This window comes from Gymnoscopelus microlampas (assembly GCF_963454915.1).
Source record: "Gymnoscopelus microlampas genome assembly, chromosome: 23".
Taxonomy (NCBI): Eukaryota; Metazoa; Chordata; class Actinopteri; order Myctophiformes; family Myctophidae; genus Gymnoscopelus; species Gymnoscopelus microlampas.
Window position 1 is genome coordinate 33,855,157 of NC_139960.1, and position 25,900 is coordinate 33,881,056.

The 25,900-nt window shown below is 44.0% G+C and overlaps 1 protein-coding gene across 4 annotated transcripts in view; it reads left to right on the forward strand.

Moving 5' to 3' along the window:
• scube1 (signal peptide, CUB domain, EGF-like 1) overlaps positions 1-25,900 on the forward strand; it is a 142,010-nt gene that overhangs the window by 37,701 nt on the left and 78,409 nt on the right. For all 4 annotated transcript variants that reach the window (XM_084049378.1, XM_084049379.1, XM_084049380.1 and 1 more), the window contains exon 4: positions 456-590. In XM_084049378.1, the coding sequence (XP_083905504.1) occupies positions 456-590 (135 nt within the window). The remainder of the gene's footprint in view (positions 1-455; positions 591-25,900) is intronic.

Genomic DNA, 25,900 nt, shown 5'->3' on the forward strand with positions numbered 1-25,900 from the left:
GTGTGTGTGTGTGTGTGTGTGTGTGTGTGTGCGTGCGTGCGTGCGTGCGTGCGTGCGTGCGTGCGTGCGTGCGTGTGTGTGCGTGTGCGCGTGCGTGTGTGTTTACGAGTGTGTGTTTACGCGCGTGTGTGTGTGTGTGTGCCGGCCAAATTCCTGCCTCGGGTGTCATCCCCCAGTTTCCCCACACAGGTCTATGAGCAGCTTTCAGGGAAGACACGGGAAGACCTTTTCCCGACACATAAACTAACACTGGTTTGTTTATGAAACCTAATGGCCTGCCATTATGGAATGGTACTGACCTTCTTCTATCTCTCCCCACTCCCCTGTCTCTCTCTCTCTTTATATCTCTCTCCTGTCTCTGACTCCATTTTTCTCTTTTGTCCTCTTTACCCTCTCTCTGTTTCTCTTTCTCTCTCTCTCGCTCTCTCTCTGTCTCCTTCCCACTGTTTCTGCAGATGTGGATGAGTGTGTGGACAACAACGGCGGGTGCCAGCAGGTATGCGTCAACACCATGGGCAGCTACGAGTGCCAGTGCAAGAATGGCTTCTTCCTTAGCGACAACCAGCACACCTGCATCCACCGCTCAGAGGGTAGGTCTGTTTGTTTGTTGTGTGTATTTTGTGTAAGAGAGTGAGGTGGAGAGGGGGGGGGGGTGGTGGGGTGAGTGAGAGAGACAGAGGGAGAAAGGGAGGGAGGGAGGGAGGGATGAGAGACTAAGAGAGAGGGCTCTATTCTCCCGTTCACTGCTCTCTGGCCTTATCATGCCTCCTAATAGGCAATTTCCCCCTCATGTGTGACCCTGTGACACAGCCCTTGGATGGAACCCGGCCACGGGGACGAGAAGGGGCAAGTGACGTGCCCCCTGTTATCATCTCTGCCCCTTTGGCAAGTACTGGGTCCACGGCAAGGCGGACAGTGGGAGCGGGAGACACGTAACTTCTGACACGCACGTTTGACTCTCCCCGGCCCCCGCAAACGCTGATTGAGGTTTCGGTCGTTAACCCGAGGCGGCCCCGGCGTCCACGCAGCCATTCCGCCTGTCAGACTTAATTTATGGGCTCAATCTGGGCTGGCGAGGGGCGCCGACGGAGCGCTGCTCCAGAGGTGACGGAGAGAGGCCGAGGGGAACATCCCCCCCCCCCCCCCCTCCTCCTCCAAATCGTTCTTGGGATAACGCTTAAGCTAACATGCCCCAATAGCGATGCGAGCGCTCTCTGTCCGCTCTCAGTGACGCATGCGCGCATGGTACACAATAATCACATGCATTCGGGGCTGAGAATGGGGGGCAGTGCAGTAACTGTAGTTCAAAGAGATATGAAAGGACTGTCATCTCTCATCTCCGTGATTCCTCTGCAAGATTCTGGAGGAATGTGGAAGAAGGGACTTAAGGGGCGGGTGTTATGATGCAAGCGGGAGAAAGACATGAAGTGGAGGGTGATGGAGTGGCCTTCCTTCACACTGACTTTCTTCACCACCCCCGTCGTCTCTCTTGTCTGTCTTGCCGCTGTCTTGCACGAGGACTTGTGGAGTAGCATGTGCGTATGTGCTCGGGAATCTTAGGAGTCACTGTGAGGATGTTTGGTGGGGTTTCGATGTAGAGCATAGATATTCAACTGGCGGCCCGCGGGCCACGTGCGGCCCGCGAGGAGCTTCCTTGTGGCCCCTGGCCATATTAAAAAAAAAAAAAAAAAAAAAAAAATTGTTTTTTTAAATTTCATAATTATTATTTATTTTAACTTTGATTTATGTTATCAAAGTTAAAACAGTACAAATTATTTATCCTTCATTAGTTCTTGAAAGGCCATCTTTCATTGGAACTTAACTTAGAACATTAAATAGAACCGAATTAGACCGAATTAGACCCGAAAAAAGGTTGATTTATATTGGTGAAATAGAACCGAATTAGACCCGAATTAGACCGAATTAGACCCGAATTAGACCCGAATTAGACCCGAAAACTTTCGCGCGCGTGCGCTTTGCGCACGCGCGCAAATTGTGTGCGCACATGCGCAAATGCACGCGCGCTGCGCGTGCATTTGCGCTGTGTGGCCCCCGACTCCAAGTTATTTTACAGTTGTGGCCCCCTGCCTAATCTAGTTGAATACCCCTGATGTAGAGAATGTGGCGTTGGGCAGGCTGAGGAGAAAGGAGCGAAAGAAACTCAGAAATAGAAATGTTCCGTGTTTGCTCTCTGGAAACCCCATAAACCAGCATGTGAATCTCTCTCTCTCTCTCACTCTCTTTCCCTCTCTCTGGGGCAAATACGAACGGTTAACCTTTCAGGGGAACGTTCACCTGGATTTTTCACCTGCTGTCTTGCTCTCTTTTTTTAATTTTTTTTCTCTATCTTTATTTTCCCATTTCATCCGTCTTTCCCCTCACCCCTTCTCCTCCTCCTCACTCACATATCTCTCTTTCTGTCTCTTTGCCTCGCTGTCTTCTTCCCACTTTTTGTTGTTGTTGATCAAAGCCTGTGTCAACACATGTAATTCCTGTCCCTGTCAGTGAGATGTTTTGTGGTAAACAGCTTGTGGTCCTGTTGCTGGCCAACCTCTGGTCTGAAGCCCAACCCCGCCCATCCAGGCTGGACCTGCCCAGCCTGCAGCACCACACCGTTCCAGCCCTCAATTGATTTGATTTGATTTGATTTATTTGCACAACATTTTTGTATACATTTACAGGACATGTTAGTTATTTCCGAGGGAAACATTACGTGATAGTTGTTGTGCCGGTGAGGTAAGAAACCCTGAGGGGCTTATGTAAGAACCTCACCGTTTACAATACATATAATGAGAGTTATTTAATATTAAAAACAAAGACAGAAAAAAAAAAAGAAAGAAAAAAAAGAAAATATAAAAGTATATACCTATGATAAAGGGTATAGTACATTGATAAAAATAAAAATAAAAGTACAAGACTGAGCAGAAGAGACAGAACAAAAACAAAACAACAAAAAGTATTGAACAAAGCAAAACAATTATGCTATTACATATCATGTGAATAAGGATTAAATTATTTGGAAACTGGTCTAGTTTTCCATTTGGGTATTTAACTTACTTATTAGGCTTCTTTTATAGGTAGGTAGGGAGGATGTGGTAGCCACCAAACTGAAATGGGCGTTCCATAATGAAACTCCTTTGTACTTGATGGCGAACTGCCCCCTATTGGTGGTGCATAGTGGGACATGCAGTTGGTTTGCTTGCCTAGTGGGATATGGGTGAAAGCTGGAATTTGGCTGGAAATACAATTTAAAATGATTTGGGAGGTGGGTGTATTGGTATTTAGTTTTATATACAAATAGACATGTTTGGAGTACATTTATATTAAAGATTGTTAGTATACTGAGTGTTGAAAAAAGGGGTGAGGAAGGCTCCCGTGGGCTAGAATTTGTGGCTAATCTGACAAACCTTTTTTGTAGTATAAATAATTTATGGAGACAAGAAGGATAGGTACTAGCCCATACAATATTACAGTAGGTTAGGTAAGGATATACTAGGCTGTAGTAAAGGGTTTTTAGACAGGCTCTGTTTATGAATGGGCTGATTTTTCTGATAATCCCCACTGATTTTGAGACCTTTTTTGTTACCTGGTCGATGTGTTCTTTCCAGCAGTATTTTTCGTCTATCATTATTCCCAAAAAAGGGGTGGAGGGTACTCTGCTAATTTCGATACCGTCAATACTCAGCTTCGCTTCCTCCGGGTTGAATTTCTTCCTACCAGGAAATATTATAAATTTAGTTTTTTTTATGTTTAATGACAGTTTATTAAGTTGGAACCATTTGGAGAGTATTTGCAGACCTTGATTCGCTTCGTTGATAAGTGTATTGAAATTTTTGTGGGAAAGGATGACGCTTGTGTCGTCTGCAAATAAGATTGAAAATAAGGTATTTGATGCTGCAGGTAGATCATTTATGTAAATTAAAAATAGCAGTGGGCCAAGAATTGAACCTTGCGCCACTCCACATGATAGTCTTGCTCTAGGTGATTCCGTATTTTTCACTGCGACATATTGTTGTCTATTTGTAATATAGTTTTCAAGCCAGTTGTAAGCAGTACCACGAAACCCATATCTGAACATTTTAGCAAGCAATATGTTATAATTGACAGTATCAAAAGCTTTCGAAAGGTCCAGGAAAAGTCCCAGTGCATATTCTTTGTTATCTAGTGCATCTGTAATTTTTTCAGTGAGGTCAAGTAGGGCCATGTACGCTGAGTGTTTTTTACGAAAACCATATTGATGATTATAAAGTATATTATTTGAGTTTATATGCTGGAGTATTCTTTTGTAAACAAGCTTTTCTAGAATTTTTGAAAAAGATGGTAATATTGATATAGGGCGATAATTTGTAAAGTATTTTGGATCCTCTGATTTGTAAATAGGGATGACTTTAGCTATCTTTAGGTCATTTGGTACCACTCCAGTTGACAGTGAGATTGTACATATGAAAGTTAGTGGATTTATGATAGTTGATTTTACCTCTTTAATGAGTGAAGTTCTAATTTCGTCATGACCAGCTGCTGTTGTTTTTAGCTTGTCTATGATGTCAAGTATCTCCTGTGGGGCAGGGCATTCAAAATTATTAAATACAGGGTAACAACCATCAATATAGTCCAGGGGACTTCCATCTGTACTTACTATTTTTTTACTGAGAGAGGGACCAACATTTATAAAGAAATTATTAAATTTTTGAGCTATTTCGTGGGGGTCTGTGATGGTTTTCCCACCATCAAGGAACTGATGTGGGAACTTGGATCTAGCTTTCCTTCGGTTGAGTAACTGGTTGATGATTGTCCATGTTTCTTTAATGTTACTGGAGGATGCCTTGAATTTATCACTGTAATGCTTTTTTTTTACTGCTCGGAGGAGGTGATTAAATTTATTTCTGTATAGTTTGTATTTGGCTTGGTTCTCTGGGGTTGGGTTAGTTATATACATTTTATAGAGTCTGTTTTTCTTCCTTGAGGACCTTTGCAATCCGCTAGTAAACCAGGGTTTGCAAAGCTCCTGCTTTTTAGCATTTTTCACAGTTGTTAGAGGAAAACATTTGTTGAAGACATGATTAAAAGATTGAATAAAGGCTTGGTATGCACCATTTGCATCGGTTTGTGTGTAGACATTTTCCCAAGATATAGTTTCAAGTACATTTTTAAATGTTGATACATTCTTTTCATTATATTTCCGGTAGCTAAAATTTTCATCACACTGATTATTCATTTTGTCAAGGAGGGTAAATTGAAAGATGGGGAAATGATCCGAAATGTCTGTGCACACAATACCTGCCTGGAGGACTTTATTCACTTCATTTGTTATGATGTTATCTATCAATGTAGCAGACTTGTCAGTCACTCTGGTTGGTTTGTGGATTACTGGATAAAAGTAGCTTGAATATAAGGTGTTTAGGAAATTTTGGGTAGGAGAATGTACTTCATTTTTAAAGAGGTTAATATTATAGTCACCTTGAATATAGCACATTTTGCCTTCTTTGTTTATTTGTTCTAATACGGTTACCAAGCTCTCATTGAATTTATCAATGTCTGTGTCAGGTGGTCTGTAGACACATCCAACAATGATTTTCCTACCACCATTGGGCAGAGTTATTTCTATAAAATGTGATTCTACATCATCTGAGTTTAGTGACAAGTCTGCTCTATTTATATAATCATAGTCCGTTCGGATATACATCACTAACCCACCACCAGTTCTCACATCTCTAGTTACATGTACAGAGTTATAATAGGGCAGCTCATACAAACCTTTTGTTTCGTCACTAGCCCATGTTTCAGTTAAAGCAATAACAGAGAAATTGTGCTTAAGAGAAGATAAAAAAAGTGAGAGGGGCCCATAATTTGCATTTAGACTGCGTATATTGAGGTGGAAAGTGGTAAACAGTTGATTCTCTGCTGGCAATAATCTAGTAAACTCCTCCAGTTGTTTCTCAGAGTAGTATTTACAGGGCTCCTTCATTTGTGAATTACAGTTTACATCAGGGTCTACACTGTGTAGTCCTGTGTTGACCACCTCCTTATTTAGTTCAAAGGGATTGAATAACATATTTTCAAAGTTTGTACCGCAATAATTTGTATTCACATTTGACAGTAAAACAGGATCATCATCTTCAACGTCATTAAATGGAAAGAGAGTAGTACATATATGACAGGTCCAAGAATCCCATAACCTGGATTTTAGTTTTGAGGCAGGTGAACACTTAAGGTGGAACTTATTTTTACATATACTACAGATAATGATTTGTGATTTCACAGTTTTTAGGCATTTAGGACAAGTGTTTGATTCCTTCATTGGTGTACTTATGGCTATGTAGGAAAATATAAAAATAAAAAATAAACAGAAAATAAAAATCAGGTGGTCTCTCCACCTATATTGCGGTCATGATGGTTACTTTGGACTTGAGGGAGCTGAGGGACCAGATGGGTCATCTCTTCTCCTTGGGGGGTGAGAGATCAGCTGGTCATACCTTAAATAGGCAATGTCACCTTTTTCCCGAGCTGCCCACATCTGAGGCAGAAGGGCCTTCCTTCTTTCCCGTACTTGGGCAGAGAAGTCCTCGTTTATATAGATACCTGTGTTTTTCAATTTCTTTGCGTTCTCTAGTACATTTGCTCTGTCTTTGAAACTGAGAAACTTTACCACGATGGGCCGTTGTCTTCTGCCGTTTGCGTCAGGCTTGCCTGCGCGATGTGCTCTCTCAATGGTCATGTGTCTGCTATCCAGCTTCAAGTTGTTGGAGATCACGCTGAGGACCTTCTCCTCCGTAGCTGCCCAGGTCTCCCTCGAAGACTCCTCGATTCCATCGAAGACCAAGTTGTTCCTTCTGGATTGATTCTCGAGATAGTCTGTGGTTCTGTCAAGGATCTTCAGGCTGTCGCATACTACTTTCTGGTTCTTTTCAAGCAACTCACTGTCTGTGGATAGCTTGGAAGCGATCTTCTTTAGATCATCTACTTCTTGCTGGGTAAAGTGGAGGCTGGTTGTGAGCTCATGCACGTTGTTGACTGCAGAGTCAAACCGCTCGTTGGTTGAATCCATCAGTACCCGCACCAGTTTACTGAATGCATCAGCCTGTTTACTGAGCAGCTCCTCATAATGCACCTTTTGCTGGGCAAGATGTTTGTCCAGCTTCTTGGCATATTCAGCCTTTTGTTGCGCCAATCCCTGGTTAATCAATTTCCTTACCACATCTAGTGTGACGGACTCCGGTTCGGTTTCTACCCCTTTGCCGGCTGATTTCTTGCCGTCTTTCGCTGCGGTGGCCATCGGAGCGGTGGAAAGAGGAGGTACCGTTGGACTGGTGGTACTAGCAGCTGCTGCTGGGGGCCCGGCCTGGTGGTGTTTGCTGCTGGTGCTGGCTGCTGCTGGGGTCCAGTTGGTGCTAGCTGCTGCTGGGGTCCAGTTGGTGCTAGCTGCTGCTGGGGTCCAGGTGCCGCTAGCTGCTGCTGGGGTCCAGGTGGTGCGAGCTGCTGCTGGGGTCCAGGTGGTGCTAGCTGCTGCTGGGGTCCAGGTGGTGCTAGCTGCTGCTGGGGTCCAGGTGGTGCTAGCTGCTGCTGGGGTCCAGGTGGTGCTAGCTGCTGGTGAGGAGGGCCCAGGTGGTGCTAGCTGCTGGTGAGGAGGGCCCAGGTGGTGCTAGCTGCTGCTGGGGTCCAGGTGGTGCTAGCTGCTGCTGCTGGTGCTGGTGGCTCGGCCAGGTGGAGCCGGCTGCTGCTGGTGGCTCGGTCTGGTGGGGCCGGCTGCTGCTGGTGGCTCGGCCTGGTGGAGCCGGCTGCTGCTGGTGGCTCGGCCTGGTGGAGCCGGCTGCTGCTGGTGGCTCGGCCTGGTGGAGCCGGCTGCTGCTGGTGGCTCGGCCTGGTGGAGCCGGCTGCTGCTGGTGGCTCGGCCTGGTGGAGCCGGCTGCTGCTGGTGGCTCGGCCTGGATGCTGCTAGCTGCTGTTACTCCTGCAGATGGCCAGGTGGCCTGGTGCTGCTAGCTACTGCAGAGTGGCTCTGCTCTGCTCTGCTCTGCTCTCTGCTCTGCTCTGCTCTGCTCTCTGCTCTCATATCATATCTATATGGACCCCTTGTCCATCCTCTCCTCTCAAATAACATGTTTCAAAAAATGCTGGCCAGATTGCCATGGAATTTGCTGTGTACCTCCATGCTTCCTGGACAAGGAACGCTACTGATTTTGTTGACCTCATGGATTTGAATGTATAGTGCCACCACTTGGCCAAAATGTCCAAATTGCACACAAGCTATGTCAAAATCCAGTGGGCAGATTGGCATGATTCTTGCTGAGTGAATTCAAGCTACAGACAGTTCATATTCACCAAATAAACTGACTGCTGGGCGGACATCAGCTCAGGGTCTTCCTTAGATTGGTTTGTGTATTGCTTCTTTCTTTCTTTCCTTCCTTCTTTCTATTCTTTGTCAGATCAGATTATGATGTCTCATACTCCCAGGCTGCTGTTTATGTATTTAGAGCCAGGCTGGAGTATCAAACTCAAGTCACATAGAGTCACGCTGTGTATCAGGCACAGCCGTGCCATAAGGTATGCAAATGTGCTGTACACAAGCGTACATTCACGATACCTCGGTTAGTGCAAGATGCGCACGCACGCACGCACGCACGCACACACTCACGCACACACACACACACACACACACACACACACACACACACACACACACACACACACACACACACACACTGTACCATGCAGTTTGTGTAAACAAACGATCACACAAACACTGTCTGTGTTTCATACTGTCACACACACACACACACACACACACACACACACACACACACACACACACACACACACACACACACACACACACACACACACACACAGATGTAAGTGGGCAGCTCGTGGAGGTAGCGTGGATGTGTCTTCTAACCCCAGATGAACCTCAGGCTTCACTCATCACATTCACTCAGCAGCTGCCCGCATCCTGGCCCAGGTTACTCTCTCTGACCCAACCCAAGTCAGGCTGTTAGCCTGCCGGGAGTGTGTGAGTGTGCGTGCGTGCGTGCATCTGCGTGTGTGTGTGTGTGTGTGTGTGTGTGTGCATGACATGAGAGGAGAGAGTGTGTGTGTGTTTGTGTGTGAATGTGTGTACACAATGAAGTGTTACACTAATGATTTTCCTGTGGATGTTTGTGTGTGTGTGTGTGTGTGTGTGTGTGTGTGTGTGTGTGTGTGTGTGTGTGTGTGTGTGTGTGTGTGTGTGTGTGTGTGTGTGTGTGTGTGTGTGTGTGTGTGTGTGTGTGTGTGTGTGTGCTACAAGCTCTTGCTAATACTTTTCAATTGGTTAAATATTTATAAAACGCATAGACACACTTAAAGGGACTACACCATGAATTTTAACTTTTCCTTATTTTTGGTGTGTTTTTGGTCTCCCCTTTCGTCCGTTTGTGACGTCACATGCGATACCTACTTTGTATAATCCCTCCCGTTTTTCAGTTCCAACATTTAAAAAAAGAATATGATATTAAATATTAAAGGTAGGGTAAGTGATATTTTTTGGTTAAAACAAAAAGTATTTTGTTAAAAGGTTAAATCACTATATTCTGATAGTACCGTAATCGTTGCTATAGAGTGTTTGTTCAGTAACAGGAGTCTTCCCGTCTCTCCTGCTCTTTAATAAACAGAAAATACATTTTCCGGTAGGTGTCAAAATCTCAGCCAATCAGGAGAAAGTACCAATTTTTAAGCTTCATTTGTGTAGTGTTCCAGTTCCAATTTTGCCTGCTCATTTTTTAGTGTCATCACTTCCAATTTCACTTGTTTAATCTATATCCTGATTGAGTTCTCTATCCTGATTGGATAAAATTGGAAATGAAACTGAAACTGAAACCAAAATGCATTTTCTGTTTTATAAAGAGCTGGAGAGACAAGGAGACTCCTTTTACTGAACAAACACTCTATAGCAATGAGTACTATCAGAATATAGAGCTATTTAACACTTATTTTAACCAAAGAAAATCACTTACCCTACCTTTAAATATATTTTTTAAATGCATGGTGTAGAACCTCTATTTTGGGCATGCCAATACAGGCGAAAGGTTTTTCAAATGCTACTTTTTTTCCCAAACATTTTAATAATAGCACACTCATAATGCATCGCATTGCAATGCGTGTCTTGAGCTTGCAGATCAGCTATTTTTCTACTTTTGCGTTGTGACGCGTTGTGAACTTGTAGATCGCTATTTTCAAACAGCCTAGGTATAAAATAGGACTAAAGTGGTTAATGTATGTTTTATAATATAATAACTTATATCTGCAAAGTAACTAGTAACTAAAGTTTTCAAATTAATGTAGTGGAGTAAAAGTATATTTGGATCCAAGATGTAGTGGAGTAGAAGTAAAAGTAAAAGTATTGGAAAGTGGAAATACTCAAGTAAAGTACAAATACCTCAAAATTTTACTTAAGTAAATTCCCACTGTGCTCACAGGTAACACATCCTTCTCACCAACACTATTGTACCCCCACCGACCCACCCACCCACCCAGCCACACGTCCTCCCCTGTCCCCTCCACCCCGCCTGCGGGCCCCCCGTCCTGGGCACAGCTCTCCCTGTTGAGGGACGACCACTCTGGCCCGCATGCTGCATCATCCTCTCCAGTGATGTGCTGTGCCCTAAATACCCCTAGAGCTTGGGGAGATGGGGCATAATGTGTGTGTGTGTGTGTGTGTGTGTGTGTGTGTGTGTGTGTGTGTGTGTGTGTGTGTGTGTGTGCCTGCCTGTACTGGCAAAAGGCAGCAGGTCTGTGGTAGGATTTAGAAGTCCTTTGTCGTTAATCTCACCTGGACGTGCTGCTGTGCTCGTTGTTACATTGGTGTAATTACCGACCGTGTCTCAAAAATCATAGAGATTTTTATTGTTATGGTACACCATAAAATCTAAATTGTGCGTGTGTCCTTAATCTCAGTGTATATTTGTGTGTGTGTGTGTGTGTGTGTGTGTGTGTGTGTGTGTGTGTGTGTGTGTGTGTGTGTGTGTGTGCGTGTGCGTGTGCGTGCGCGTGCGCGTTCGTGTGCGCGTGTGCGTGTGTATGTGCATATGCTCAGAAGAGAGAACACAGTTTGTGTTTCATAGTATGCGTGCATATGGTGAGTGTCAGCTAGCACCCCATTTCTGTCTCTCAGACTCTCGCGCAGGGGATAATAAAGCCTAGCAACAATTGTTTGTTCCATTATGATGTGTTTCCACTCGGTTGCGTTGCAGCTCTCCGTCTGAACAACGGCCAGGCTAGAACCCAAACATTAGCTCTACACAGATCACATCTCTCAGCAGGCTACACACCAAACCTTGTTGTCCACACTACTACATACTGTACTGTAAGTTGACTGAAGTTGGAAGATCAGTTGGGTGAAAGACGTGAAACGCGTGTTGAAGGCACCTCTCTCCACACCACAGTTGGCTGGTACGGTGATAAAATTAGAGCTCAACATTCGCAAACACATGAGCAGTCGCTCTGGATTAAGAGCATCTGCTAAATGCCTAAATTGTAAATTGTAAACACATGCCTGCATGATTAACTGTGGGGCGTACAGCATTGATACTGCACATTCACATAAATTCAAATTATTAGATGGCCACTGTTCAGTAAGTAGCTTACAGTACATAGACACAAGGCTATACGTTAACTAGATACTATTTAGACCATTCTGGTTTGTGTCTCTTATTTAATGTTGATGAGTTAGACCGATAAACAACTCTGCGCGCATGCAGCCGACGGCAGCACAGTGCTCGCACACACAGCATGTCATTTTGCTTCAACTAATGAGCAATATATTATCAAAACCTAGAATGATTAGAACAATGGGCACAGCTGCCTGTCAGTTCTGTTGAAGAGCAATTCCTGATGCGTTCTTTTCAGTGAAAGACTGAAAGGTGTTTGAGACCCACACACAGTCACACACACTTTCCTACATGTCTGCATTTTGAGCAAACATGGATCGATATACCATACAGTCTATGTGCGCTATGCAGACAAAATACACCTCCATTGCATTTGTCAAAGGGCCCTAGCAACCCCTCCTTGCAAGGCTAAACAGCTAACTAGAGAGCTCTACCCCGCTCTCTTGGACCCTCAGATCTACTGTGCAAGCTCAAGCTCAAGCTCAAGCTCAAGCTACGAGCTTGTAGATCTATTATTTTTGAAAAATCGTGAACATTTGTGCAAAGCTTTGAATATATCGATATTTGAAGCGAACATTTGTAACTCAAATCTTTGCTTCTGGAGGTCCCTGGAACAAAATATTTTGAGATGGGGGTCCACGGCTCAATTCATATAATTTTGGGGGCCTTGACATGAAAACTTTTGAGAACCACTGGTTTAAATAGCCCGCCCCGATCAGATGAAGCACGCATGTGACTGATCACCTGACGTCGAGTTGGCGCTACTTTGAGTTGTCTGCCTGAACTAGCTCTGCAGGCATCATTGCTCAACTTTATTGAATTTGGACTATGTGAAGTTAATTAATGCCTCAGACTTTACTAAAGCCTTAGAAACCTTGAACCCTAGCTCTAGTCTATTAATTATGTATTTTGGACAGCATGGCATGAAAAAATAGAAAAAAATAAATTGTGTGAAAACAATATGCTCGTAAATTCGTCTCCTCGCCTAACTCCCAAATTCCTAGCAATTTAGAGCTGGTAGTAAATTGGGATGCGGACACTGTGCCCAGTGCTCCAGTCACACAGGAACCTGAGGGAAGGTTGGCCGTGCAGTAGGAGTCTAGAATTCACTGTTCTCCAAAAATGCACTGGCTGATTTATTCTTCCTGCCACTATGTCCATATTACTGTTGGTATCGAGTGCCTGGCCTTGAAATTAAGATGAGTCATCTTAGTGGTGTGTGAACTTGGCTGGCCAGCAGTGGTCCGCTTAAAGGAGTAGTTCACCAAAAGAATGACTTATTTTCAATTACACACCCCATGAAGCCTTGAATTCATGGACCTTTTTTTGTTTTTGTCTCATTCCTGAGCCAATCATTTGATGACCAGCGGAAAGATGCCAACGTCTCCAGCAGGAGACTCTGCTGGTCATCAAATGATTGGCTCAGGAATGCGACAAAAACAAAATAATCTCCATGAGTTCAAGGCTTCATGGGGTGTGTAAATGATCGAAAATAAGTATTTCTTTCGGTGAACTACTCCTTTAATGCTGCCTTTAAGATCTACAGCCAAAGGGACGTGTATGTGTGTGTGTGTGTGTGTGTGTGTGTGTGTGTGTGTGTGTTGCCGGTGTGTGTGTGTATGTGTTTGTGATGTCATTAAGGCAGAGACACCCTTCATGGCTGTGTCATGCCTATTGTGACGGTTGGAAAATCATTAGCTGGCTGGTATGGCGCCATGGGTGTGAGGCCGGGTGAGAAAATGGTGGCTCTGTGTGATTTACGGGCCAGGCTGGTGCAGATGAAAATGGCCTGTCCTCATATCCCGCGAGGGCTATATATAATGGTGGGGATTAGAGCTGTGAACTAGGAGCCATATGCTGCGCTAACACATACAGTGGTTTCACCTTTCATGTTGCCACTTCACTGTCACTCTTTTTGGGGTTTGAGTGACGTTAACAACATCACAAAGCATTGTGAAGCGATGTGAAGGATAGCCACTAGGGGCAGCAGAGTGCTTGGATATGGCTGCTTCTTGACTATTACTGTAACGTCCAAGTATCTGCCGGGAGAGTGCTAAAAGAGCTATAGCAGTTTGTCTGGAAACAATCTCTACTTCACCTGCAGTGCCTCAAAAACAGTTTCTGATTATATTTTATATAATATAATGCTAACGGGCCGGCTAGTTAAAAAGTTTGTCTGTTTCTCAATACCAAGAATTGCATTCTGGGTATTGAGAAACAGCCAAAAGTTTTTTGGCACAAAGAAGGGACTTGCATTCTTCGTCAAGTTAACCTTGGGTAGAGAACTCTTCTTTCTAGTTCGAGACAGGCTTGTACTTGAGGTCACATTATTCTGAGCCTTGTTGTGTTTCATCACACCATCAAACCAAAGTCTTTAGAGTGGCCCTTCACGTTGGGGTGTTTGGTGACATGTTTGTTTTCAAAGCAGTATATAGGCGTAGGTTTGTTAGTGGCTGTTGCCGCTGATGTTCCAGCAACTACCTTGTATTTAGAAGTCCCCAGACAATTGGTAAGCGGAGATATTCAATAGTCTGAAAATGTGAGACTTGTTACAATAAGACAAGGCAAGGAATGTTGGTCCATTTATAAAACTGTGCAGGAATTCCAATTGCCATATTTATTTATCCATAATGTATTGTCGAAGCCCTTAATGTCATTGTCGAAGCCCTTTCACACTTGTCATGTCAATTCACTCAACTATTTCAGTATTTCCACAACTTATAGACTTATTCACAATTATTAAGTATCTAGCTTATATGTAAAACGTTCCTGTTATATTTGCGGTGCATTGCACGTCAAAAAATAAATGTTTGTACTTCGCTAATTTATAAAACCAAATACAGTAGTTGCAGTTTATGCGTTCATTATTTATGTGAAACACAGGCGTTTTTTAAAACAGCTTTTTAATAATTTGAATCTCAAGGGACAACAGCTACAGTATATACAGTATGTTATGGTGCATCATATTTTATCCGGCCAAAAATGGTATACTGTAACATTACAAGGTTTGTTATTTTTCTTCCAACCTGTTTTCGCCCTGGTCCTTGTGTTTATTCAGTATTGTGTGTGTGTGTGTGTGTGTGTGTGTGTGTGTGTGTGTGTGTGTGTGTGTGTGTGTGTGTGTGTGTGTGTGTGTGTGTGTGTGTGTGTGTGTGTGTGTGTGTGTGTGTGTGTGTGTGTGTGTGTGTGTGTGTGCGTGTGTGTGTCTGTGTTTAGCTAATGTTGGACACCACTGGGTTGAATTGTGTGAAACTTGTGCACACTCCCAAATACAGTCATTGTGGTGCTATAACAGGCAGCTTTGTGTTTTGCCTATAACTTTTTAACCGTCGGTCACACACCCCTCCAATATATATATTACATTCTCTAAACGGGTACCTTCTCAGAGCAACAGGGCAGCTCTGGGACATACTAAGGTGACTTGATTCCACTCTGTCTGTGTGTGTGTGTGTGTGTGTGTGTGTGTGTGTGGGGGGGGGGGGGGGGGGGGGTTGTATGGAGATGTGGGAGAAGGGCGGGCGGTGCAGGAGAAAGGGAAAAATAAACATAGGGAGACAAACACGGTCGGGTGGACCAATGGAAGTTGCATATGTTTATTTGAAGTTGTGTGAGGAGAGGAAGCCGACAGAATGAGGCTGCTGCTGGGCGCTCACACACACACACACACACACACACGCACGTGCACGCACACGCACACACACACACGCACGCACACGCACACGCACACGCACACACACACGTACGCGCACACACACACACACACACACACACACACACACACATACGCGCACACACACACACACGCGCATACGCACACACGAGCACACACACACATATCAATGCATGTACACATTTAATGCACACACACACACACACACACACACACACACACACACACACACACACACACACACACACACACACACACACACACACACACACACACACACACACACACACACACACACAGCCACATGCACATGTACACGGGCACACACATATGTACATGTGCACACTCTGACTCACGGGCGCAGACCCTTGATGACGGAGGAATTCTCACTTTAAACAAACAAAGGCAGGAAATCAGAGGTACCGGGCGCTCTTAAATGACAGCCCGGGGGCACACCACCACACGTGAACTCTAACTACAGGCTATAAAGCTCTGCTACCTGGCTACTGTCAGCATCAATTAAAATGTACAGTAGGTACACATTGAAATCCTCAATGTTAACTTGTCAATTTGTGAATCAGAGAGTGTACAAATGTAACCTAATGGACCTGTAAGGGTCAGTGAGGATTTTACTGTGTAAAGTTGCAGGTAAAAGCACTGTTTCACACACCTTTTTTTGATTAATTGAATAATTGATAAGTACGTTTATATTAATACTTTTGCAATTTTAAAAAAAAGATATCAACGAATTGCTGCATAGATTTGTTTTTATAAAAAAATCCATTTGTCTGAATAACCACTTGAGCCCTATTTTAGACTTGGCAGTAAAACGGTGTCATGCAAGAATTGCAGAAATAACATCCGGACGTGTCACATTGCAATTGCTATTTTCGCCGTTTTGGATATTTCGCTATTAAGTCCATTATCCTATATTAACTTGACTGCCATTGACATTGAGTGCACTCTTCATTTGGCCCGACGCTCACATTACCATTGACGAATTGACGAGTGTGTGGTGTTTTCAATGGTTCACACTAGAGGGCGCTGTTCCGCAGCCTGTGAATCATGATGATGATGAAGACCACAGCCAAAGATCACGTGATCACAGCAAAATGGAGTTGGTTTCGTTCAGTATTATAGGATTTATAAAAGTTTTTTTTTTTTTTCTCCGATTCTTCGAGACCCCCCGACATCTTTTAAAGCGATCGGCGGGTGGATCGTTGTGAAGAAAAATATTCTATTATTTTTCAAACTTAGTGAAAACGCTCGGAATCGCTGCCAGCCATAGATGATGTTTAACTCTGGCGGTCAATGAGTCCAAATTGGTAAATGGTAGTGCGGGCGGGCCGGCGGGCGGACCTCTGACGTCATTCTGACTCAGCCATAAACAAACCACGGCCACGTCACTACCATAGACAAACCACGAGTCAGCTCCATATATGGGCACAAAAGCGGGCATGCCCACATATGGGCAAACTGATGACATCAGGAATCTCCATATATGGGCATACAAGGGACAAGGACTGACAGATACAGAGATTTCCTTATATGGGCATATCAGCATGCCCATATATGGGCATATACCGATGACATCATGGATCTCCATATATGGGCATAAAAGGGACATGGACTGACAGATATAGATATCTCCATATATGGGCATAAAAGGGACACAGGTAGACAGACAGAAACAGACATTTCCATATATGGGCACAAAAGAGACAGACAGGCGGGTACAACGGGTACTCTGACAAAGCCCCAGACACTATGACTCAGACATAATGGTCGGATCGGCAGTGTCACGTAGTAGTTTGAGGGGCGCATAGCGACCCTAACTCTAGATGTGAGGGCCGGACCTCTAGTTTAAAATCGATTACTTGTTTTATAACCGATTTTTTTTCATAATCAATTACATCGATTTGTTCCATTAACTGTTGCATCCCTACTTCTTTCAACCACAAATGCTGTAAATCACGGTCACGGTGTGTCAATCTGTCGATAGTGGGTAAGACCTCCGGACCTCCCACTGTCCAGCTTCTTACATACTGGGCTCTTCATTTGTCAGAAAATATATTGTCACTACACAAACTGTTGTTTGTGTAGTGAGTACACCCACACGGAATATGAATATTACATGGCCATAAAACGATGCAATTTGGCCAGTTTTTCACTGTGAATGAACACATCACCCTGCCCTGTATGACTGAGGCCTCAACTACTATGAATAGTTTTGACAAAAAAGACTCGGGTTTGGGTATAGTTTATTCATCAAAAATGGAAAGTGGAGTCACATTTACAAACAGATTATGATGAGTGTGTGCATTTTTGTGCATTGTCCTTAACCTTAAAGTTGTGTTTGTTCTGTCATCTGAGTGGTCCTGACTGAGACTCTGGGGTCATCTTGAATTGGAGCGTTTAGTGTTTGTGTTTTGTATTAACCCCCCCCCCCCTACCAATTCAAAAAACCTTCGGAAAACATCCTGGTGTGTAGATGTAGCATCCGTGTGTTTGTGTGACTCACCTCTTCAGACTCCACCTTAGCCCGTAGCACTTGCCGTAGCACTTGCCCTAGCCTCGACGACCTTGCAGGCTCATGCAAAGGCTAAGTTGTCATTTAGATAGCATGTTATGTAGACAGATGCCAGGTCATTGTTGACCATTGGGTCGTACCTTGTACCATCGTGTATGTATGTTAGTGCACGGCCGGGCGGGGACCCAAACATACGGCATTCGTCATTGGTAGATCAACAACCTAATTTATCGATAGATAGACAGACAGACAGACAGACAGACAGACCGAAAGACAGACAGACTTTTTTTAATATTGTAATATTGTTATAATGCTGCTTCCTTGACACAGCTTGCATTTTACTCACCTCAAAGTCATTCACCACCTTGTTGGACAATAGAAAACTCGATAGAAGTATCATAATTTTTTTACGGAACGAGACACGGGTAATGGTTCTAATAATCTGATGTAAAGTGGGTGTTATTTCTTCCTGTCTGTCATCTAAACTAAGAAGATTAGACCGACCGTATCCCGGACTTTTTTCCCCCTCCTCACAATTCTCAGACTAACAGCAGCAGTTACTAGTAGACACTCCCACCCTTCCTACAGCCAATGACATTAATACATTTAGCCAGATTGACAGTTCCTGCGACAACTGAGAGCTAAACAAGCGGAGGTAAAGGGGCGTTGCAGGTTGCAGATCCGGTCTGTGTGCAAATTACAGAGACAGTAGGCGGGCTCTATACCGGATCTGCCCTCTGAGCAGTACATATCCGCTCTCCCGCAAATTCACCATTTGGTTGCCTGGTCGGCATTTGCGGGAGATTTATGGCCGCTCGTGGGTGTCTGGGAGCGGACGCTAATTCCCGGGAGACTCCCGGAACTTCCAGGTTTATTGTTAGCAATGTTTCTGTGCTTTTCGGTCGTTCGACGTGCCGTGTGTGCCTCTATGATTATAAAATGTCTAACTCAATGTTAACTCTAGTCCAGTATGTCAGATGTTACAGAACATCTGTCCAAAAAACATTTTGCAATGGTGCGGTGCTGAAAGCTTCCCCTGTAATCCAGTGATTCTCAACCTGTAGGCCGGGGGTCCACTGGTGGGCCGCGAGGGTATTGCAAGTGGGCCCCCAAATAATTGCCAAAACACTGCGATTTTAGTGATAATATGACATTAATATTAAAAAGTGTGATGCTAATAAATAAGAACTTGAAAGTATGCTACGTTAGTTCCATTGACCCCAGGTGGAACACAATCGATTGATTGATCGTTCAAATAATAAACGTTGCTCTGAAAATGCACGCGGCCCACCCATCTGACCACTTAACACGGCAGCCCGTCTAGAGTTTCAAGTGGGCCCTGATCCAGAAAAGGTTGGGAACCATTAGTCCTCCACTTGAACTTCCCCTTTGGAACAACGATGGTCTGTTAGCTTCTCAGTGTGTCTGCATGCATGCGTGCGCACACAGTGGTGGAAAAAGTACTAAAATGTTTTACTTAAGTAAAAGTACGTAATGGTATATCAATACTGCAGTGTAGAAATACTCTGTTACAAGTAAAAGTCCGGTAATAAAAATGTACTTGGGTAAAAGTACAAAAGTATTGGCATCGAACTTACTTAAAGTACCTAAAGTAAAAGTACTCATTGTGCAGAACATCGTTTGAAAATAGCCGATCTACAAGCTCACAATGCGTCGCATTTTGAGCTTGTAGATCGGCTATTTTCAAATGGCCGGAAATAGGGCTGAAGTGGATAATGTATATTTTGTGATAATAATCAAAATCTACAAAGTAACTAGTAACTAAAGCTGTCAAATAAGTGTAGTGGAGTAAAAGTCCAATATTTGCCTCTGAGATGTAGTGGAGTAGAAGTACAAATATTGAAAATGGGAAATACTCCAGTAAAGTAAAAAATCCTCAAAAGTGTACTTAAGTACAGTACTTGAGTGAATTTACTTAGTTACTTATTTACACCACTGTGCACACGCACACACGTTTTGTCATGGGAGCATGGCAAAGCTGCTGAAAGTGCAAAGCTGTGTTTTGCGGGTCGGTGGCGCGCTCCGAAAATAGCACATCTGCTCTAAGCTCAGCACGACGTGTCGTTGTGAGCTTGTAGATCAGCTACTTTCCCCCCGACGTGCAACCAAGTATAGGCCTAATGCTCTCTGTCCCCAGGCATTCACTCTTCCTCTATTTTATAAATACTTTGTTTAAATATTATTCCAGCATGCTCAAAGACTTTGAAAGGGAGCTCTAATGACTTTGCTAGAAGTCTCTTTTCCTCTCTCTCTCTCTCTCTCTCTCTCTCTCTCTCTCTCTCTCTCTCTCTCCATCTCTCTCTCTCTCTGAGGTAAATATGAGTTATTTACCTCTGAGAGGAAGGTCAGTTTAGCACCCGCAACCCCTCCCCCGCCGTCCTACTTTTTTAAAAGCTCCCTGTACTGTATTTTTAGGCCCGAGTTTGTCTTTGGGCAGTGGAAATGTTTAATATGAGTGAGTGGGGCTCATCTGGTGTGTGTCTGCCAGGTAGCAAACAGCAACCAGAGTAGTGGTGGGGGGGGGGGAGGGGGGTGGATTCATTCCACAGAGGTGACATGTAGCCCACTGTGCAGGCGAGCACGCCCACGTACACCTTGTAATCGCGCTAATTCAGTTGACAACTTTGGGGAATGGAGTCGATGTATACCACCACGACCAACCCCGTCCTGCACCTCACCGTCCTCTTCCCCCTCTTTTAACGTTAAAGGAATAGTTCACCCAAAAAAGTACTTATTGTCTCCGCCAGGCCGAAGGCATGGTGGAGAGTATGTTTTCGTTCCGTTTTTCGCTGTGTGTCCAAGCTAACATTGGTCAAGCTTCACGTGACACGTGATAATATGTTGAAAGGGTGTGCTTTGATTGGCTAGCGAGACGCATGACGAAATACATACCTATAAATAGGTGAGTCACTTCGAAACATTGCATTGCATGTTTCGAAGTGACATCAGTGCCATCAGCCAAGCTAACATTTAGTCAGGAGATATTAGCAGAAAAAGTTACAATCTTGGAATAAATTCCTTACCAAAAATCCTGCTGCTGGCGGAGACTTGTGCTCCGAGGAGCACATTTTCTAGTTTTCTATTAATTACCCCATGAAGCCTTGAATTCATGGATTTCTTTTTCGTTTTTGTCGCATTCCTAAGCCAATAATTTCATGACCGTATATTAGACGGTATTTCCGGTAGGAGACACAAGAGTCTCCTTTGTGTCTCCTACCGTTTACATTAGCCGGTAGGAGACGGTAATCAAATTATTGGGTTAGGAATGCGACAAAAAAATTCCATGAATTCAAGGCTTCATGGGGTGTGTATATAAGCGCGTTATAAGCTATTGACATTTTTTGGATGTGCAGTTTTTGTTTACGAAGCCTTCAATGCCGAAAACACAATTGAATAATGAATTGCAATTACTTGTCAACTTAAATGTCGTAATCGTGACAGCCCTGGCTAGCTGCAGTACAATCACTGCCCCCCCCCCCACCCCCCCCCGGCTGCCTTCACGTCGTAGTGCTGGTGACTCGAGGGGGCAGTCCGTTAACACTGTAAAATCCTGAGTGAAATGAACACTCTGGATTTTACAGGGTGCGCGCACAGTGCCACCCCATGCCACCTCACTACAGAGAAAGAAAGACACCCAAGACCGAGAAAGAAACGGTAAGAAGAGTGAGACTCCATGGACACAGAGAGATGTGTGTGTGTGTGTGTGTGTGTGTGTGTGTGTGTGTGTGTGTGTGTGTGTGTGTGTGTGTGTGTGTGTGTGTGTGTGTGTGTGTGCTACTTGTAGATGTAGGCTGTGTTTGTGTGTGGGTGCGGGTGTGGGTGTACGCGTGCGCGTGTGTATGTGTGTGTGCATGCTCTGGTTTCCTCTGGTGTTTGAAGAAGAGATTGGGGAGGGTTATTGGCACAGCGCAGTCTTCAGATGAGGGACTTCAATGCACTGAGTGGAAGAAAAGCACTCATTAGAATTCATGGCTTAGCACCTATAGCAATGTGGTTTCAGCCCGACCAGCGAGGGAGACTGGGAGAGAGTCAGACAGATTTCAATTAAAATGGTATTTACAAGAGCGTGGATGGAAAAGAGGAGTGGAGGAATTAGTGGAGGTGGTGAAGCCTTTTATTTTTATTTTTTTCAAGGGTCTTCGGGAGTTCTGTTTTCACCATTCCAAAAACTACCACTACATGTGTCAAAGTAGTGTTTTTTCCAATGCTTACTACTATGAAGCAGTGGTTCTCAAACCTTTTCATGTCAAGGACCCCCAAAATGATATGTATTTGGCCCATCTCAAATATTTTGTTCCAGGGACCCCCAGAAGCAAAGATTTGAGTTACAAATGGAAATGTTCACTTAAAAATATATATATTCAAAGGTTTGCATACATTTTCACACAATGTTTCATTTTCACACAATGTTTCAAAAATAGCAGATCTACAAGCTCAAAGCTCATAGCGCTATGAGCTTGTAGATCTGCTATTTTTGAATAGCCAAAGTATAAAAGGTTAAAACCATTGTGTTCCCCGAAGGACCCCACTTTGAGAACCAATGGTATAAAGAATATGTAGTCACACTTTATTGTATCCGTTTCTCCAGCTTAAGTTTCCTCTGCTCTTTTGACTGCTATGTTTAGTTAGTACGTGGCCTAATGATGTCCTACATTGCCACACAAAAGACAAATAAAGAACCCCCAGTATGTAACCTTTCTAAGTAAGAAGACCTTAACCTTCAAACCCATCACAGATCTAGTCCTATTTTTTAATAATTTTCAATTATGTTACTCATTTTGTGAGATCCACCATCCCGCCACCCCTCCATAAAATGTTTGAAAAGATATGAGCATGTTTTTCAACATGGAAACAATTGATTATGATGAAAATGAAATAATTGCGATTCAGCGATTATGTAACACTAGTGACAGGCCTAGCTGTTGCTTGCTGGTGAACAATTGGTCTCACAGTCAGCAGCAGAGCGCTCTTTGAAGGCTGTAATAGCAGTATAAATTGTTGTACGAAGACTTTAAAAGTTCTTCCTGTTTGATATTGCATTTGGGGCTTTAAAAGAAAGGTTTATTTAAAAAGAAGCCTTTTAAGTGGAGGCCTTTATGGGTGGCTTTGTGCGTACCCTACACTCTCAGAGTACAAACATTGATACACCATACATGTGTGGGCACACACAGGCATGCACGTGCACACACGGTCATTAGCCAGTGTGCATTTAGGGCGCACACGTGCAAATACACAGGCAGGCACACGCATGCGCGCATGTACACACGCACATACACACGCGCGCACGCACGCACGCACGCACGCACGCACGCACACACACACACACACACACACACACACACACACACACACACACACACACACACACACACACACACACACACACACACACACACACACACACACACACACACACACACACACACACACACACACACACACACACACACACACACACACACAGGGTCGGCAATCTTTAGGATTTGAACAATTCCGATTCTTTAATGATACCCTCTTAATGGTCTGATTCCTTTTTTGTGTGTGTGTGTGTGTGTGTGTGTGTGTGTGTGTGTGTGTGTGTGTGTGTGTGTGTGTGTGTGTGTGTGTGTGTGTGTGTGTGTGTGTGTGTGTGTGTGTGTGTGTGTGTGTGTGTGTGTGTGTGTGCGTGCGTGCGTGCGTAAACTTTATATATACACACATATATATATATACACAGCTACACACATCCATCCCTCTCTTTGTTTCTCTTACTCCTTCTCTATCTCTCTCTGTCTCTCTCTCCCTCTCTGCCTCTGTGTCTCTATCTGTCTCTGTCTCTGTCTCGAATCTGTCTCTATCTCTCTCTTCCTCTCTGTCTCTGTCTCTCTCTGTCTCTCTCTGTCTCTATCTCTCTGTCTCTATCTCTCTGTCTCTATCTGTCTCTGTCTCTGTCTCCGTCTCTATCTCTATCTCTCTGTCTCTATCTCTCTGTCTCTCTGTCTCTATCTCCCAATACCCTCCTGTCTGTCTGTCTGTCTGTCTGTCTGTCTGTGTGTGTGTGTGTGTGTGTGTGTGTGTGTGTGTGTGTGTGTGTGTGTGTGTGTGTGTGTGTGTGTGTGTGTGTGTGTGTGTGTGTGTGTGTGTGTGTGTGTGTGTGTGTGTGTGTGTGTGTGTGTGTGTGTGTGTGTGCATGTGCTTGTGTGTTGGAGCGTGTTGCAGTGCAGTGTGGGAGAGCAGGTGGAGAAGTGTGAGCCTGGCGTCCAGCACCACCTCATCCCTCATACACCTCAGAGGAAGCGGGAGGAGAGCCCCTGGGCTCTAAATTATACCTCTCTGTCTCCATCTGTCTCTCTCTCTCTCTCTCTTCCAGCCCCCCTCCCTCCCTCACTTTCTCCATCACGTCTTTTATATCTGTATTTTCACCCTTTATTTGACTTTCTTTCTTTCCTTCTGTCTTCCCCTCACTGGCTTCACCCTGTCTGTCTCTCATTCTCACCTCACTTGTCTCTCTCTCTCTCTCTCTCTCTCTCTCTCTCTCTCTCTCTCTCTCTCTCTCTCCCATTTTCTCTTTTGGGGTGCAGCCTCCGTCATGCTGGACCTGCCTCTGTGACAGTCAGGCTGTAATAACATGGTTATGATATGTTTGGACATGATTTGGACTGGGGCTCCTGAGAGAAACAGAGAGAGAGAGAGAGAGAGAGAGGGGGGGGGGGGGGGGGGGTAGTGAGACAGAGAAATATTAACCCATCAAGACCGGGAACGCATCTTGTGTCATGTAAAGATTTCTTTGGCTATTCAAAAAATAGCAGATATATCAGCTATGAGCTTGTAGATCTGCTATTTTTGAAAAATAATCTTTTAATATATACACATTTTTAACTCAAAGCTTTGCTTCCGGGGGTCCCTGATGGGGGGTCCGCGGACAAATACATGTAATTTTGTTTGGTCCAAAAAAAAGTTTGAGAACCACTGATATCATAGCAACATACGTTTTTAGATTTAGAAGATCTAGAAGACATTTGTAGAATTTCCCAGAAGCAAAGATTTGAGTTACGAATGTTCGCTTTAAAACTATATGTATATTCAAAGATTTGCGCACATTTTCACGATTTTTCAAAAAATAGCAGATCTACAAGCTCATAGCGCGGCGACAAAATAAATCTGAAAAGGACATACAGATGCGTTCCCGGTCTTAAAGGGTTAAGAGAGATTGAGACAGAGAGCTCCCCCCCCCAAAAAAAAAGAGAGAGAGAGGAGCAGAGAGAATGTGTGGGACTATTTAGCCCTGGGTCCTTTACTGTGGTTAGCGGCCCAGGAGTACTGGGTCTAATGTTTTATCTGGACCTGCTGCGGCTATAAGGGAGAAGATTCAGTAGCTGCGAACCTGTTGACCTCCCTAGTCTAAACAATGGAGGACACGAAGCTGGAATGGAAAAGTCGCTCTCTGTCGACCTCTTCACCCTCTCCACTGTTTTCTTTAAATATATGACTCATTTCAATACCTTTTTTTAACCCATTTAGACCCGAGGCCGATTCCAAAAAAAACGCCTTCTAAATCCTGACCTGAAGTTTTCTGAAAAACGTCAAATATTCATTCAAAAGTTACAAAAAAAATTATGTTGCTATATACTGTATATATCGCTGGTTCTCAAAGTGGAACCCCCAAGGACCCCCAGGGGTCCTTAGGGGGGTTCCAGGAGGTCCCCAGCTAAATGTGTTAATATAGCATCACAATAGTTTCAACCACTTTAACCTTTTATACTTTGGCAATTTTTTTTAAACCGTGAACATTTTGTGCAAATCTTTGAGTATAATATTTTTTTAAAGCGAACATTTTTAACTCAAATCTTTGCTTCTGGGGTGGTCCCTGGAACAAAATATTTTCGAAAAATATCCACGGCCAAATACATCATCATTTTGGGGGTCCTTGACGTTTGAGAACCACTGGTATATATCAAAAACAACCCCAAAAGGGGTTCCCGGATTGAAAGGTACAGTATAGTTACGTATAGGGGTTCCCGGCCTAAATGGGTTAATATAAATTCATCTGCACCCGCT